Raw genomic sequence first — 15,190 nt, 5'->3', positions numbered from 1 at the left:
CTCTAAGAGCAGGTCACTTGTGAAAGGGAGCATTTTTCCATCTGACTGTGTGACTTCATTGGGTGGAAAGAAATAGAAGTGTGACATTTCTCATCTGCAGTCCTGATGCACAGTTATGTGCACAGTGAGACAGCACACCAGTCCCCTGAAGACACAAACCACTGCTGAGGGATCACAAAGCACTGAGTCATACAATTTCTGCAGCTTAATGCATCCTATCAAAATCTTACTAAAATACATATTAGTGCATACTCCTTCCCCATCAAACCTAAGAACAGAACAGAACAGAATTAACCAGGTTGGAAAAGACCGAGTCCAACCTATCACCCAACACTATCTAATCAACTAAACCATGGTACCAAGTGCCCCATCCAGTCTCTTCCTAAACACCTCTAGTGATGGTGACTCCACCCACCTCCCTGGGCAGCCCATTCCAATGGCCAATCACTCTTTCTGTGAAGAATTTCTTCCTAACATCCAGCTTAAACCTCCCCTGGTGCAGCTTGAGACTGTATCCTCTTGAAAACACCTTTGTTTGGTGTAATCTACACTTCACGATCTTAGGCCAGGTACCAAACTTTTTCATGCTCATGTGTAACTTTCTTGACAATTAAAGCATTGTTTGAGAAACAGCATCACACCTTAAATTTACACCTTTTTGGTTTTTCCCCAGCTCTTCCTGAGTGCTCAGAGTTTGGTTATCCCGTGGAATACTCCCGTTTTCAACATAAACCGAATTCATAGTTGCAAAAAACCCCAGCTCATAAAGATGTCAGGAAAAGCATCAAAAGCTTCTTATTCAAGCAGATGGAATACTTTATCAAACAAATAGAAATCATAACAAATAACTTCCATTACATTTGATTTTTTTTCATAGCTTAGTATTCATAAGATTGGGTTTTTTTCTCTAAATCTGCACAAACAATTTTCCACTCTTAGTAGCATGAATGGTCCTAAAAACAGGACATCAGAATTTAGACTGCTTAATTACTGTGAGCAAATGCCAATTATGGCACTGACTAAAGCCTAGTATATTCTAAACTGAGCTTGTAAAAATCTTTTTAGAACAGTTTTCAGACTACATCTGTCCAAGCAAACTGAACAGCATCTATGCATTCCTAGGCATTGGAATTAAATCTTGCAGTTCCAAGAAGTTTTTGATGAAGCCACCCCTGGCTTGGTTTCAGCCCCTGTCAGCTGTCTATCTCCCAGACAATTCTCAGGCACAGTTCAGGGTGAGCATAGGTCATGCCCGATTCCCAACAGAGCTCGTCTGCAGCCCAATCTGGAGAAAAAGCATTTCAGGACACGGAAGCAGACACTTCCATGACCAGTATCATAAAATGGTCCAAATCACATTGATTACTAGCATGATGTAACCTCAAGACAAGTAACATTTCCTTCAACTTCAATTCAGATTTCAATGTACTGCAATGACTGCCCTGAATTCCTTACCTCTAATCCTTGCTAATGTCAATCCTGCTGTCTTGCTGCATTCTGGAAAAGGAAATGCCTTCTCAAGACAAGTAGGGCATTATAAGGCCAGGCAACAACGGGACACAGAGCATATCAGATACATCATGGTTACCTGGAGGCAAACGTCAGACATGCCAGTGACTGGACTGTGGTGTACAAAGCTGGTCATACTCTCTTGCAAGTGAGTCAGTTTGACTCCCACTACACATAACTGGCCAACACCATTTCCTCCCAGACAGATATGGATGAGCCATTTCAGCTGCCTTGGTCAAGCAACAGTTGATATGACACTCTCCTGAACCAGACATACAACTCAGCAGCTAAGTCCAAAACATGTTACTCTTATTGCTTATCTGTTTACACTGCAGAGCTGCTAAACTAACTTACCTACACATGAAGTGACTACAGGATGCAGCAACTGGTCTCCTGGAATGAGTCCTGATGTTCAGCAGGAGAAAAAGGCTACCAGACAGCCAGTATCTTGGCAAGATTAGGTTATGCACTTTGAAGACACAGTTGCACTTTCTTAACTTCCACATACCACAACAAACAGAGGAGGCAATGGTCAGTAGAAGAAAACAAGATCTTGAGAACATTAATCTATTCCTTCTGTACTAAATGTGGTTCTAAAAAGAAGGGAGGTTGTAGATGAAAATTCATGATTCAGAAATAAACCATGGGAGAATTTCATGAGCATGGTGAAGTGCTGTTGCTTGGAGAATCAGGTAGATATTTGTTGCTGAAATAACAGCTACCAAAAATAGCTCAAGTGATATTTGTCTCTGCATAAGGTCATGAAGGCAACACTCAGACATACGTGAGGGAAGACTGATAAATTTCAAAATCACTGTATCCTAAGCTGACCCATGAGACAAAGACAAGATGTATTAAATGTGTACCCTTGGGTGACAAGCTGAAGTCTAATAATAATTTAAAAAAAAAAAAAAAACCAACCCAGACAATTTGCTTCAAACACAACAGTCAAGGACTGTCAATAACAAAGTCTACATGAGACTGGGCAAGACCTTATAAAAATCTCTTCTGTACTTCAGCCTTAAATCTCTAGTATGCTACTGTCTAACAGATAATCTCCTCCTGTAAAACATCCTGGGCCTGGATGCAGCAGTTTGTATACAGAGCACTTAACCAGCCAACAACCACATCAACTGCTCTAACAGACTGGTTGCAGTATCCTGGGAGTCCCCCTGTTACAGTGTGACATTGGGTCACAACAGTCAAGGAAGTGTAACAATAGCCAGAAAGAGAGGGAAAAACGAATGCATTTTCTGCCAACCTGAACAACTCAAATGACCATAAACTTTTCCCTGCCGAGTGACAGGTCACTGCTAAGCAGTGTCTGTCACATCATTTAAGGAGCATGTAGCAAAACTGCAAATAACCATTCCATGGAGAGAAGCATACAGGGCAGCAAGGGAATGACTGATTTGACTGATACAGTGTGTACAACTCGATTCAGTAGTAAGGTACTTATTAGCCTGTTCTGAAGGGAAGCTGAAAAGGACACTACTGGAGACTGGTCAATCTTGACAGTTCTCTTATGGCCCCTGGGCACATCTCAAACCCCATGGGGATCTGAACTGATGGCTGAATCTGGCTACTGTTCCCAGGCCTGTTGTACTCAGAGGTTGTAAGGTTGGGCCCCACAGGCAGGATCTCTGCTAGCCTGGTTATCACACTCGGCTCTCAGTGCCTTGCAGAGTGGTCAGCACAGTCTAGAAAGGCCATTCCTAGAAAGGCCATCACCAAACAGGACATGACACAAACACAACTAAGCACAATAGCCAGGAAGGTACAGAAGGTGTAAACCACAGAATCATAGAATTGTTTCAGTTCTTGGAAAAGACATCCAAGATCATAGAGTCCAACCACCAACTACCGTGGCCATTAAACCATGTCCCGAAGCGCACCACATGAAGTTGACACACATGTATCACAAAGTCAAGAGAGAGAGCAAAATTACAAACAAAGAAAATGATCAGTAGTGGAAAGGCGATTTAAAGAATGTAGTTGAAGCCAAAAGGCCTTCAACAAAGCTGTCATGGTACCGCAGAGGCTGGCAGCAACCTGGGGTCAGGATGCTGGAGGAGGCAGGGGACTCCCCATGGAGGGGTGCAGCAAGGCAGGAGTCAGCAGCCAGGCCCATCCCACTGCCCCACACAGGAGGGGAGGCACTAATACAACCCCATTCCTTGGGCATCAAGCCATCTCCCAGGCCAGGATGTGGGCCCATAGGCAGGCAGGGGGCTGTGCAGAGCTAGAGACCTGCCCTGCTGCAGCATCACTGGACAGAAGCTGCCAGCCCCACGGAGCTGAAATAGGGTCCTGGGCCATAGGAAGGGTGGGGGAGACCTGGGTAGGTGGTCTGGGACAGTCAGGCTCATTATGGCCCTCAAGGTCTGGACAGAAACAATGCCAACAGCAACTCTGACACCAATTCAAACAAAAATAGCTTTACCCTGATGTAAAAAGTGAAAATGGCCAACAAGTGAGAAAAATCTCTGCTTGCAGACAAAATTGTTATCACTGTAAAAATATCAGCAATAACTGACGCAAAAAAAAATCCTGTTTACAAACTTCACAGGAAGAATTAGGCAAGATCATGAAGGATGCCACTCTTCACAAAGCAGACAACAGTATGCATCAAGAACGTGTTTAGTACAGGCAAGGCAAAGCAGGATGAGCGGCAAATATAGACATGTAGCTACCCAATTTAACAAAAATGCTGTTAGTGTCTTCCAAATAAGAAAAATACACACATATATACTGCTAATTTGAAAAGATACCTTAAGCACAACCCAAAGGCAATCCTTAAACACATATCAAAGACATAAACCAGTAATGCAACAAAGGTACTACATACAGTAATGCCAAGAACATTAGCAGCAGAAGTACTAAACTGCATGCAGAGTTATTGAATGCTTTGTACTGTGGCATGGAGAGAACTTAAGAGGCACAAAGAGATTGTAGTGGCTGAGAATTTTAACCATGAAATACAAAGGAAAAAAATAATCACATTTTAAGTGAAATACACACACACACACAAAAAGACCAGAAATATTAATTAGGCTCTCTTCTGCTTATTTTATAGCCTGACAAAAATCAAATTACCAGCAGACTCCATTATCTCACACAGCATCTAAGCCATTTGTCAACCCTAACTGCTAGTCTTTGAGATAAATGCTATGATGGCCTGTTTGTTTACTCAATGAAGAAAAAAAAAAGGGGCAAATAAATCAACTTAAAATCGTTTATCAACCAAGTTGTTAAGCCAGTATGTAAAACAAGTCCTGGGGGTTTAAAATGCAGTTAAGATATAAGAAGACATCTCAACGCACTGCATCATTAACTTGGTCACACACAGCAGGGAGGGGGCACTTGCTGTCATTTTGCCAGCGCAAGGTCCAAGCACAAAACCAGACCAACTCTCTCATCCAAACCAGCAATGCTCACATGCCCAGGCTCTAGCTGCAATACCGAAACCAGGAGCAAAAGCAGTACAATAACGGCAAAATAAGTGACCGTGTTAGTGCCTGTCCCCTATGTGGTGTTCTCTCACAGCACTTTCACAGAGAGGGATTAAACTCTGCACTTGAAATACTCTAACAGTAGGATGCCAGCACATCAGTACCTGAGACTCAAGACCCAGCCAGGCTTTATCCCAACTCCAGAAACTCAAGTTCACAGCAGGAACCAGCACACAGGCACATAACCTGAGAAATCTCATTCCACACACACACACACACTTTTTTTTACATTTGATTGTGATAAGGAACATCTCAAAGGCTTCTCTACAGCTTGAACTCCAGTTCAGGGTGTGAAGCCTGCGCTGCTTTGTAAGGCTAGAGCTAGCACACCATGGGTGCTCTCCACTCCAGCAGCAAGCAGGAGGAGACTGGAATCAAGGTCTTCCCTTTTTCCACCAAAGGGATCAGTAGAGGAGGAAGCATGATTCACTCCTCTGCAACACTGGTGCAGGGAGGGCACAAGAGTGTTCCCCAAGAGGTCCCTCAAAGCAAGCCAATCTTCTGCCTGAACTTTGTATGTACAGGAGTCCAACCGACAGCTAAAATTTAGCTTGAATAAACTTGAAACAGATAGAGGAAGGGAAAACAGGGAAACAAAGGCAGACTAACAGGAGTCACACTGGATCTTCCAGATGGTAGGAAGTGTTTGGGTTCTGTTTTGGAGGGTGGTGGTGGTGGTGTTGTTTTCTTTTTCATTTGGTGCCTATTTTTTTCCTTAACAGGGAAACAGAACAATGAACAAGTATACCCTGAAGGCATACCTGAAGATGTATGAAGATATATGATGATCAGATGTGGATAGACTCAAAAAAGTGAATTGGTTGAGGAAACACAAAGAAAGGGGGGGGGGGGGGGGGGGGGGGGGGGAAATCCAGCACAAACTTTAAGAAGATCCATCAACATTTTAGTCACACTTCTAAATAAGCAACAGTTTATTCAATTCACAATGTTGGTCACCAAGCTGACTACAAAAATCTAGGCACCAAATTCAAAACACATCTCATGCAAAAATAAAGATGATCACCCACTTTCTAACTTTATTTAATCAAATCCTTACAGTTGCTATTAAATCACAAATTATCAGAGAGTCATACATGCTCTCAAAGTCTAAACTTAACACTCAAGAAAATTTAAAGAATTATGTGGTTCTCAAAGACAAAAAATGGTTCAATATGACAGTCAAAATATCAAGGCATAAACATGTATTGTTTCTAGTGCACTAAAGCAATCTTTATAAATTAGATTATAACTTGGATTAGAAATGTTTGGTGCTGCAAACTACAGACAGCTACTGAGTGCTATTGTAAAGGCACTTCAAGCAGCAAGTTGGACAGTTGGACTGATGCAGTGTAATACAAGATCTGAAAGGAATGCGTCTCCATGAGACAGCAAAAATAAATGTAGAAACTAAGTAGAAGCATACAATGCTTACATGAATCAATTTGATTTCATTTAATGTGATTTGCAACACAGACAAGCAGAAAATCAGAATTTGGGTTAATATTCTCAGAGGTACACTCGATCTGGCCTCACAAGGAGTGTTCAGACTTTATTAACAAAGGCTGTATTGAAAAAATTGAAATGGCACAATGCAGAAGTATCCTGTTCAGCATAAAATTATATGATAATTTCATCAAGAGACCTAATCAACTTTGTCTTTCTTCCTGTAGCTCATCTGTGTCTGTTCTTCTCTCCTTTAAAGACACACTGAGCCAAATGCCACTGTAAGTCTAGCATAAACTGGATGCCAACAAAAACTATCTGCAAAGAAGAAAAACAAAGAACCTATCCAAAATGACAACTGTTTCCTAGCAACTGTTCTACTAAAAATGAAACAAAGACAGTAAAAGTAATAAAGCATGAGAAAAAATGTTTGCTCTACAATACAAAGAAAATTTCAGTACATTTGAAACCTATCTGCTTTCCAATTCTGAAATTAACTTACTTTCTAAATATGAATTATTTTCCTCCAGAGAAGATTTCATATTTAAAACCTTTCCAAAACTGAGTTTTAAATGCAATATATGGTATAGTAACAGGGTTGGCAACATCAGGTTATGATCCGAACACTGTATATTAATTAGGAGAGAATTTCCAAGGCACAAGCAGCACTTAATTTCTATTAAAAGTCATTGAGGCTAACAACCAAGAATTGCTGTGCATGTTTTTTGGAAATATCCTACTCTGGAACCAGAACTACCTTTGCAACAGTACCTTATTCCCAGAGATTACGTACACAGCAGTGGCTTCCCCAGGAAAATGCTTGAGTCATAGCCTAATTCCTAGAACATAATGTAAACCCTTCATCTCTAGATTAAAAATTTATCTGAAGGCAAAGTAATTTAAAGCATTAAACATTTATAAACATCAATAGCTAAGTTCCTGAGTCCTACCAAAATTAACTGAAGTTTTGAGTTAAAACCACAGCAAGAGCAATCTCTCATAAAAGCTCTTTTGGTAGAACTGCCCGGGATGCTTTATTATTATTACTGCAAAATGTCTGTCCAAATTACCATACATATTTTCTAATGTTGTTTCTAGTGTGCCTAAAAGACCTTGACACATGAGGAACACTCAGACTGTAACCTGATCCAGCATTAGGAAAGCGTCCAAGCAGGATGACAGGATACCCATTTCAGTACCCAGCAAAAGACATTCAGGGGCCTCTCTGTTCACCTGTAGTCTCACCTCTAAGTTGCTCAAAACATCCCTCTGAAATATGTACAAAGAGACAGACTTTTATCAATTTTCTGAACCAAAACATATACACTCCTCTCTAATCCCAGTATAGAAGAGCTCTACTAATTTTAGATGCAAGTGGTGCAAAGTGTCATAGCTGTCAGATAGCTGGATAACTAAATCTCAGGGCAAACTAATTTAGTTTTCCAACACAATCAGGCTATGGACTCCCCTTAACTGCTGATGTCTATTTATGTGCATTGTATAACACTGCAATTTATGTGCAATTGTATAACACTTATAATACTGCAATTTCTCACCTTGACTAAGAAACTGAACAATGAAAATACAATTAAAAGCAAACCGAGTTCAGAAGTGCTACGTGGCACTTCTTATGGCTTAGGCTACTGAAAGCCCAAAGGCCTAATCTTCCTCATCTTACAGAAATAGTTACAGCAATTGTGTAATTGCAACACACAGAAATTATCCCCCAATACATCTGCCCAGCATCTTTGTCCTTTCACAGATTAAATGGCATACTGACATCTAAAAATGTACAGAATCCAAACTGGTGATTTAATTACACTCCACAACAAAATGGTACAATAAAAATAAATCTGGAAACAGACTAACCTACTTTCATTGCATCTAAGGCCAAGTTGGAATGCCCTGAAGTATGACCAATTTCAGCAGGAGTATGCCTTATTAAAGGCTGAGCTACTACTTAGGCTCCAAGCTTGGGAAGAGGCTTGTGTGGGTGGATTTTTGATGCCAATGTATTCTCACAAAAGCACCGGAGTCTGCCTACACAGATCAACTTGTAAGATCTGGCTATTAACATGCCCTTCAGGATTTGACCCCTGGACTGAAGTGTCTTTGTGAGCATTGTTTCACCTGTTTGAAAGCTGGGTTGACTGAAAGCATTCAGTACATGAATATTTTCACCCACTACAGAAAATCAAAGCTTTGTTAAATTAAATAGCTTTAATGATGGAAAAATCTCAGGCATGCAGCAAAAACTGCATTCATATTTGACATTTACATAACTTTATTCTTTTAAGCCTGAACTTACAAAGTACTTGCATTTAGTTTCAAGCATGTGAATAATCACAGAATTGTCAGGGTTGGGAGGGACCCCAAGGATCATCTAGTTCCAACCCCCCTGCCATGGGCAGGGACACCTCACACTACATCAGGATGCCCAGAGCCATATCCAGCCTGTCCTTAAAAACATCCAGGGATGGGGCTTCCACCACCTCCCTGGGCAACCTGTTCCAGTGTCTCACCACCCTCATGGGGAAGAACTTTTTCCTGACATCTAATCTAAATCTACCCGCTTCTAGCTTGGCTACATTCCTCCCCAGTCCTATCACTACCCAATGCCCTAAAAAGTCCATCACCAGCTTTCTTACAGGCCCCCTTCAGATACTGGAAGGCCACAATAAGGTCTCCTCAGAGCCTTCTCTTCTCCAAACTGAACAACCCCAATTCTCTCAGCCTGTCCTCATAGGAGAGGTGCTCCAACCATCTGATCATCTTCATGGCCATTCTCTGGACATGGAATAATTTTTATTTTACAAAACATTTAATTTCAAGTACTTGTTCAAGTTCTAGCAAAATAGTGTAATAAATTCCTCACATCAGGCATGTTTTGAATAGTATCAAAGAATGTATAATCTGATTTTCATGAAAAGTATCACTAGAGATTAGCAAACCAGAAGACAATAAACAATTAGAAATACCTCAAACCAAACACCACCACCCCCAAAAAACCACACAACAAAACACAAAAAAAAAAACCAAAATAACGACTGAAGTTTATTTTCATTTTTCCACCCATCCACCCATACTTCACCATCTCCATATAAAGGAATTATGGGATACTCCTGTGAACTCTGTTTTAAAGATGTTGCTGACTCAACGGGAATTGGCAAGTACCAGAAAAGCAATGCAACAGACCTCTGATCTCTGCCTCAATTCACATGCCAAAGATATTTGAATTGATGGCCAAGTTCTGCCTGACTTAGTCAGCCAAACAGGTGTCTTTTAAAGCCGTGGAGACACAACCATAGTTTGTGTACCATCAAATTCAGCTTCTCTGTAAATGCCAAATCTTGAGGCATTTACACAGACAGACTTTGCTGAATTAACTAACATTCAGGTTCTTGTAATTTTACTCTACCAAAATTAAGACCTGTTCAACTTAGCTCAAAGTGAAATGTTCACATAAATCAAATCAGATCTGCTTCACATTATGGATAAAATGACCTCCAAAAAACCCATCTCCAAGAAATTTTGAAGTGAGAAACTTTCTGCTTAAAGAAGAAGGAATGCTGAAATAGAGTACAAGTGCGGCTTTTACATTTTTACTTGGCCCTTTCCTTCAGAGTTCAGTATCAGAAGCCTTGAAGCAGGAGATAGACCTAGTTCACAGCTGACTGTCCCGAGTCCACAGCACAAATAAGGAAATTCAGAAATTCACAGAATCCACATGCAGGAGTGTCTGCCACAGTCCCTCCTCTCTGCTCTATGATGCCGTCTCTAAAGAACAATATTTCTGATACCAAACACATTTAGGAGCCTCCAAATTACTGAAATGCAGTGGCAGCTTCATTTTCAGATGTACAAAAGCCATTTTGAGTGAATGGTCCCTTCCTGAAGCCAGCTCAAAGGAACCAGGTGACAGGCATCTATTTTCTTTTTTAAAATCTTAATTTTAAAACACTGCTTAAACAATATCAAGTTCACTTAACATGACCATCAATCAATCATTAGAACAAATTACATTACCAATGAATCCTACAAAGGCAACAAAATGCATCAGATGACCTGCTAGCTCTCATCCATTTTCAGCATCTTTGTTCTCAGAATACAAAACAGAACTGTTTGGCATGCTCCAACAGAATGTGCAGCATTACAGATCTTAAAACAAGACAGAAATGCCAATAGCGAAACAGAGTGTACCAAAGTTTAAACAGCCCAACCTGCATTTTGCTATCCCCAGGCCACAGCTTGCCCCTCCTTCCTACAGAGACAGGCTATGCAACAAGACCAGAGTACATTAAGGAAGTTGTAATCAGGCATCCAATCCAAATGAAACATTTATGGGATACCTTTCCTGTCACTAACAACATTTAGTCAATTCCCTGAACCACAAGGCTGTATTTTTTGTGGGCAGTCCTGTGGTCAAAATCTACAGCATTACAGAAATTTGCATGGGTCGGATATATTCTTAAACAGCTGCAATTTACTCTATACTTAATGCTAAGAATGACTACTTCTTCAGAGACAGAAATCATGCACTCACTAACAGATGTGCCCATTTCAGTAATGATGTCTTAGGGAGGCAACTTTGTTACATAATTGTTGAATAACATGCAAGAATAAAAGGTTATTGCATTTGGTGTTTAAATAGATGTCTACTACCTGAATTGATAAATACAAAAATGTTTTACCTTTGGTGAACTACACCATTTCAGAGGGATTATATATATATTTATATATATATATATATATATATACATATATAAAAAAGTCTGGATTATAGATGTATTACTTGAGATTTATATCAAGAGTAAATCTAATGAATGCATTACAGCTGAAGTTTAAGATGGTGATCTTCAAACATTTAGTACTCAAATAATGTTGGTACAGAGCAATGCTTACCAATGCCATCTTATAGTGATGGCATTTAGTATTTTAAAAATTAAATACATATGAAATACTATTGGACATGTTCTTATCGATCAAGAAGGCTGCAGCTAACATCAATTTCATTAATTTTTGTTCCCAGGCAATGGTGAGATAGTTTACAAAGCAACAAGACATTTTTTGTAAGTTCTTTACAATCTTCTGGAGATCTCAAATATAGCTTTTGAGATAAAGTTGGAACTGAGAGTTATATTAAGAAATACTTATATGATTTCTTGGGTTTTTATTTAGCCATAAACAATTGTGACTTACCAGAAATGCACCAAACATTTCAGATAAAATACACTAGACTTTTTATTGCCAACTATCACAATAAAGCCTTTGCCTTTGAATTCTTAGAGGTGCTACTAACAACGAAGCATTTTTCCCTGAATAAGTAGCTTAATTCAACATAATTTCTAAATCATCTGAGCTAATGTGACTTTTTTTTTTCCTTCCATCAAAATGCTTTACAGATACCGCAATGAATTACTACATGGATCCAGAAAACAAAAAAACCCCACCAAGCGCAGTATGACAGCCAGCAACTGAACTGACCAGGAATCAGAAAACACTCCCTCTTCCATAGTAAACAGCTCTTCTCTGCGACCTCAGATTTAGCAAACAGTTGCCAATTATTTACAGTCACAGCCAGACCACAGCCATGGTCAGCAGACAGAGATGCACAAAATTCTGGCTTCAACTGTTAAAAGCGGTAAGGTACCTGGTATTGCACATGCTTCGAAATCCACAGGCTATTTCAGCCACAGAAATGGATAAGAAAGTAAAAATCCACCTTTCAACATACAGAAAGGGTTGCTTCTCTCTTCCTAAATCAAGCCACCCAAATGTCTTAATGATGCGGCATCATATGATCCCAAGCCTTCCAAGACAGGCAATGAATTTTGCACAGCTGACTGTGCTAGTTACAGTACTCAACAGCTGGGGCACAGATAATTTGGCACCCTGATAATGTCCTAGATGAATACAACAGCACTCTGCAGACTATAAAGAGGAAAATAATGTATTAATACTAAAATTACAGATTGGAGCTCAATTTAAAAATATAAGGGCAAAATGGTTTGCATTTGATTAAGGAAATTACTAAAGGCAGTGTTTACAAAACTGAGAAATTCAGAGAAATGGCACTCCCCCTTCAAAGCCTATATTGTAGCAATTCTTTTCTGATTAGATCAGCTCCCATAGCAAGTCATCAGAACAACAATTGCAGTAGTGAAGTCATACTACTGGGACTCAAATGGGAAATCATGACCAGCTTGGAAACACATTTTAAAACATGATGTGTTTTCCAGGTTTCAAATATATCTTAATTAAAACAAGTCCAAATCTTTTACCTTTTCTCACAGCAACTGAATAAAGTATACCTCAAGCAGCAAAACAGAGCATATCAATATACGGAATATGACACTGAAAACTAAGACAACAGAGACTTGTAATTCTGAATAATTTTAGGATTTGGCTGTCACTGAAAACAGCATATGAATGGATGCTATGTAATCCCCACAATATGATACACACAAGTATTTCCAGAATGCGATTTAACAGAGATGTGAATCAGTCTCAGAAGTTTAATTAAAATCTTTTTATCCCTAACCACTTAAAAAAATGTATCTTTCAGTCCTTTTCCTGATAAACCTCTCACTGACATAGCAGAAATTAGGCCTAGTATCAAACCCATCTTAAGTAAGCAGACAAACTGGTATGATAATGAACTTTATAAAACCTGATTCTAGCAGTAAATCTAAGGTAATCTAAAGCAGAACAGCAGTACCTTGGGTTAGAACCAAAACAGAGACAAGTTCCCCCACCATTTTATTTATTTAAAAAGTAAACACTCTACTTGCTTTATATGTAACTGATTTTAAATTGATGACTTCAAGAATAGGAGAAGATGGAATAAGGATGTGCTTTTGAAGATGATCTGCTACAAACTGCAATAGATCTCAATTTTCTAGTAACTTTCTCAACTAAAATGCACTAATGCATTTCAGCGCAGAAATTGCACACATGCTCCATAGCTGCATTGACACAATGGACAACAGACACAAAGGAGTCATTAGTCAATACTGTTAACAACATATGAAATTAGGAATGACACAGGTATAAAGTAGCCTCACACCTGATAACATCTCATGTGAAAATAACCAACTGTAGAGGGTTCAATTCTCAAAATATGACCACTAACAGCATGGATTAAATAAAATCAACTACTGGTATCTTCAAAGCAAGCCATCTTAAACTATGCCACTCCCATTCCCATCAGTGGAAAACATTCAGCCAAAACCTTCAGAACCAACTGGAAGCATACAGCTGAACATTTCCAGATATAAAATCTAACCTAACTCTTCCCAAAACATTACAAAAAGACTCAGCATTGCAAGTATCAGCATATGCAGTGACATGCTGTCAAAACTATTTCTGGGATCAAGATTCCATCTGAACAGCTACCTCTATCCCTTTTTCACTTGAATTCAAATCAGACCTGTAACACTTCTGATAAGCATATTCGGTTTTAGTATTAGCAAACATACTGAAAAATAGAGTAATGAATCATGCCTCCCAAACCATCTCCCCCATCCCTTCTTAATTTAAGAAAGCAACACAATTTATATTCCTAGCATAATTTTAGCCACATGCATCTTTCTTATGAATGGGAGCCTTTCTTCCTGTATTTCTCTGTATCTGATGAAGAACACAGGTGATACACAAACTAAGATCATTCTTTAGCCGACGAATAAAAAATAAACAAAACGGTCAAAATAAGCTGAAGCTTTAAATACAAATGTACATCGCAACGTCAATCACCACGTCCGCATTACACTCGAAAAACAGACTTCAAGGCACAAGAAAAGCGCGCTTCCCCCACTGCTAAGAGGTAAATCGGGTAACTAGCAGTTTTTATTTATAGCAGAAGCCGCCGACGTCCGTTCCGTTACCCTCCGAGAAGCACCACGGACTCGGGCCACCCACGGCCCCTGACACCGGCGTCGGGAATGGGCGCACCTGGCCTGCCCCGATAGTGCTAGAGCCTCCCCTGTCCGCAGCCGCCACGCCCGACGGGGCAGCGGCAGCGCGGGCGGGTGCGGCGGCCCCGCTGCGGGAGGACTGCCCTACCTTTGTATCTCTCCAAGACATCTTCGTAGGCTTGTAAATACTCCTGCTCCTCGGCGTAAAAGTACGCGCCTGGGGAGAGGTAACCAGCCATGGCCGGCGACTAGCCCTGCCCGCTCCCCTGCGCGGCTCCGGGCAGCCAGAAGCCTCGGGGACAGCGCAAGAAAAAACCCAGCGCCTAACGGGAGGGAGGCAGGGCGGGGGGAGGGCGCTGCCAGCCCGGCTAAGGAAACGCCCCCTCCGGCCGCTTGGGTTTCGGTAGCCGCCCCTCGGAGCGCGGAGAGGGGAGGACCCAGCCTCCCAGCCGCAGCTTCTGCACGCCAGCCCCATCGCCGAGGCACCGCCTGCGGGGCCGGCGAGCTCTGCCTCGCGACTCGGGTCCTAAGCCGCCTCCTGCCTTGCACCCGTATTTTTGCACCGGCCCTCCCCGCAGGACTTGGGGAGTGGTGGCTGCTAGGGCGGGGACATGACGCCGGCAGGGGCACGGTTGGCTCTGCTGCGCTGCAGCCCAGGGGCCGCAACACGACGGGTACCGCTAAAGAGCCGCGGGCAGGGACCGCGCAAGCAACCGCCGACGATGACAGATGCTCCATGCGGAACGCTCCCTACCCCAGCGGCGGGGTGAGGCAGGCGCAGCCTCGACCCCACCGCAGGTGTCACGGCCGCTC

At 41.2% G+C, this 15,190-nt stretch overlaps 1 protein-coding gene across 5 annotated transcripts in view; it reads right to left on the bottom strand.

The window, feature by feature from the left end:
* DST (dystonin) overlaps window positions 1–15,190 on the bottom strand; it is a 289,395-nt gene that overhangs the window by 240,852 nt on the left and 33,353 nt on the right. For 3 of the 5 annotated variants that reach the window (XM_054179940.1, XM_054179941.1, XM_054179942.1), the window contains exon 1: window positions 14,526–14,663. The exons of the other annotated variants lie outside the window; for them this stretch is intronic. In XM_054179940.1, coding sequence (XP_054035915.1) covers window positions 14,526–14,616 — 91 coding nt within the window. In that variant the 5' untranslated portion in view covers window positions 14,617–14,663. Of the gene's footprint in view, window positions 1–14,525; window positions 14,664–15,190 lie in introns of those variants that run through there. 5 annotated transcript variants of the gene reach the window in all.

Source organism: Dryobates pubescens, chromosome 3 (genome assembly GCF_014839835.1).
Source record: "Dryobates pubescens isolate bDryPub1 chromosome 3, bDryPub1.pri, whole genome shotgun sequence".
NCBI lineage: Eukaryota > Metazoa > Chordata > Aves > Piciformes > Picidae > Dryobates > Dryobates pubescens.
The sequence above is the reverse complement of the archived record's forward strand: the minus strand, read 5'-3'. Positions and strand labels throughout refer to the sequence as shown.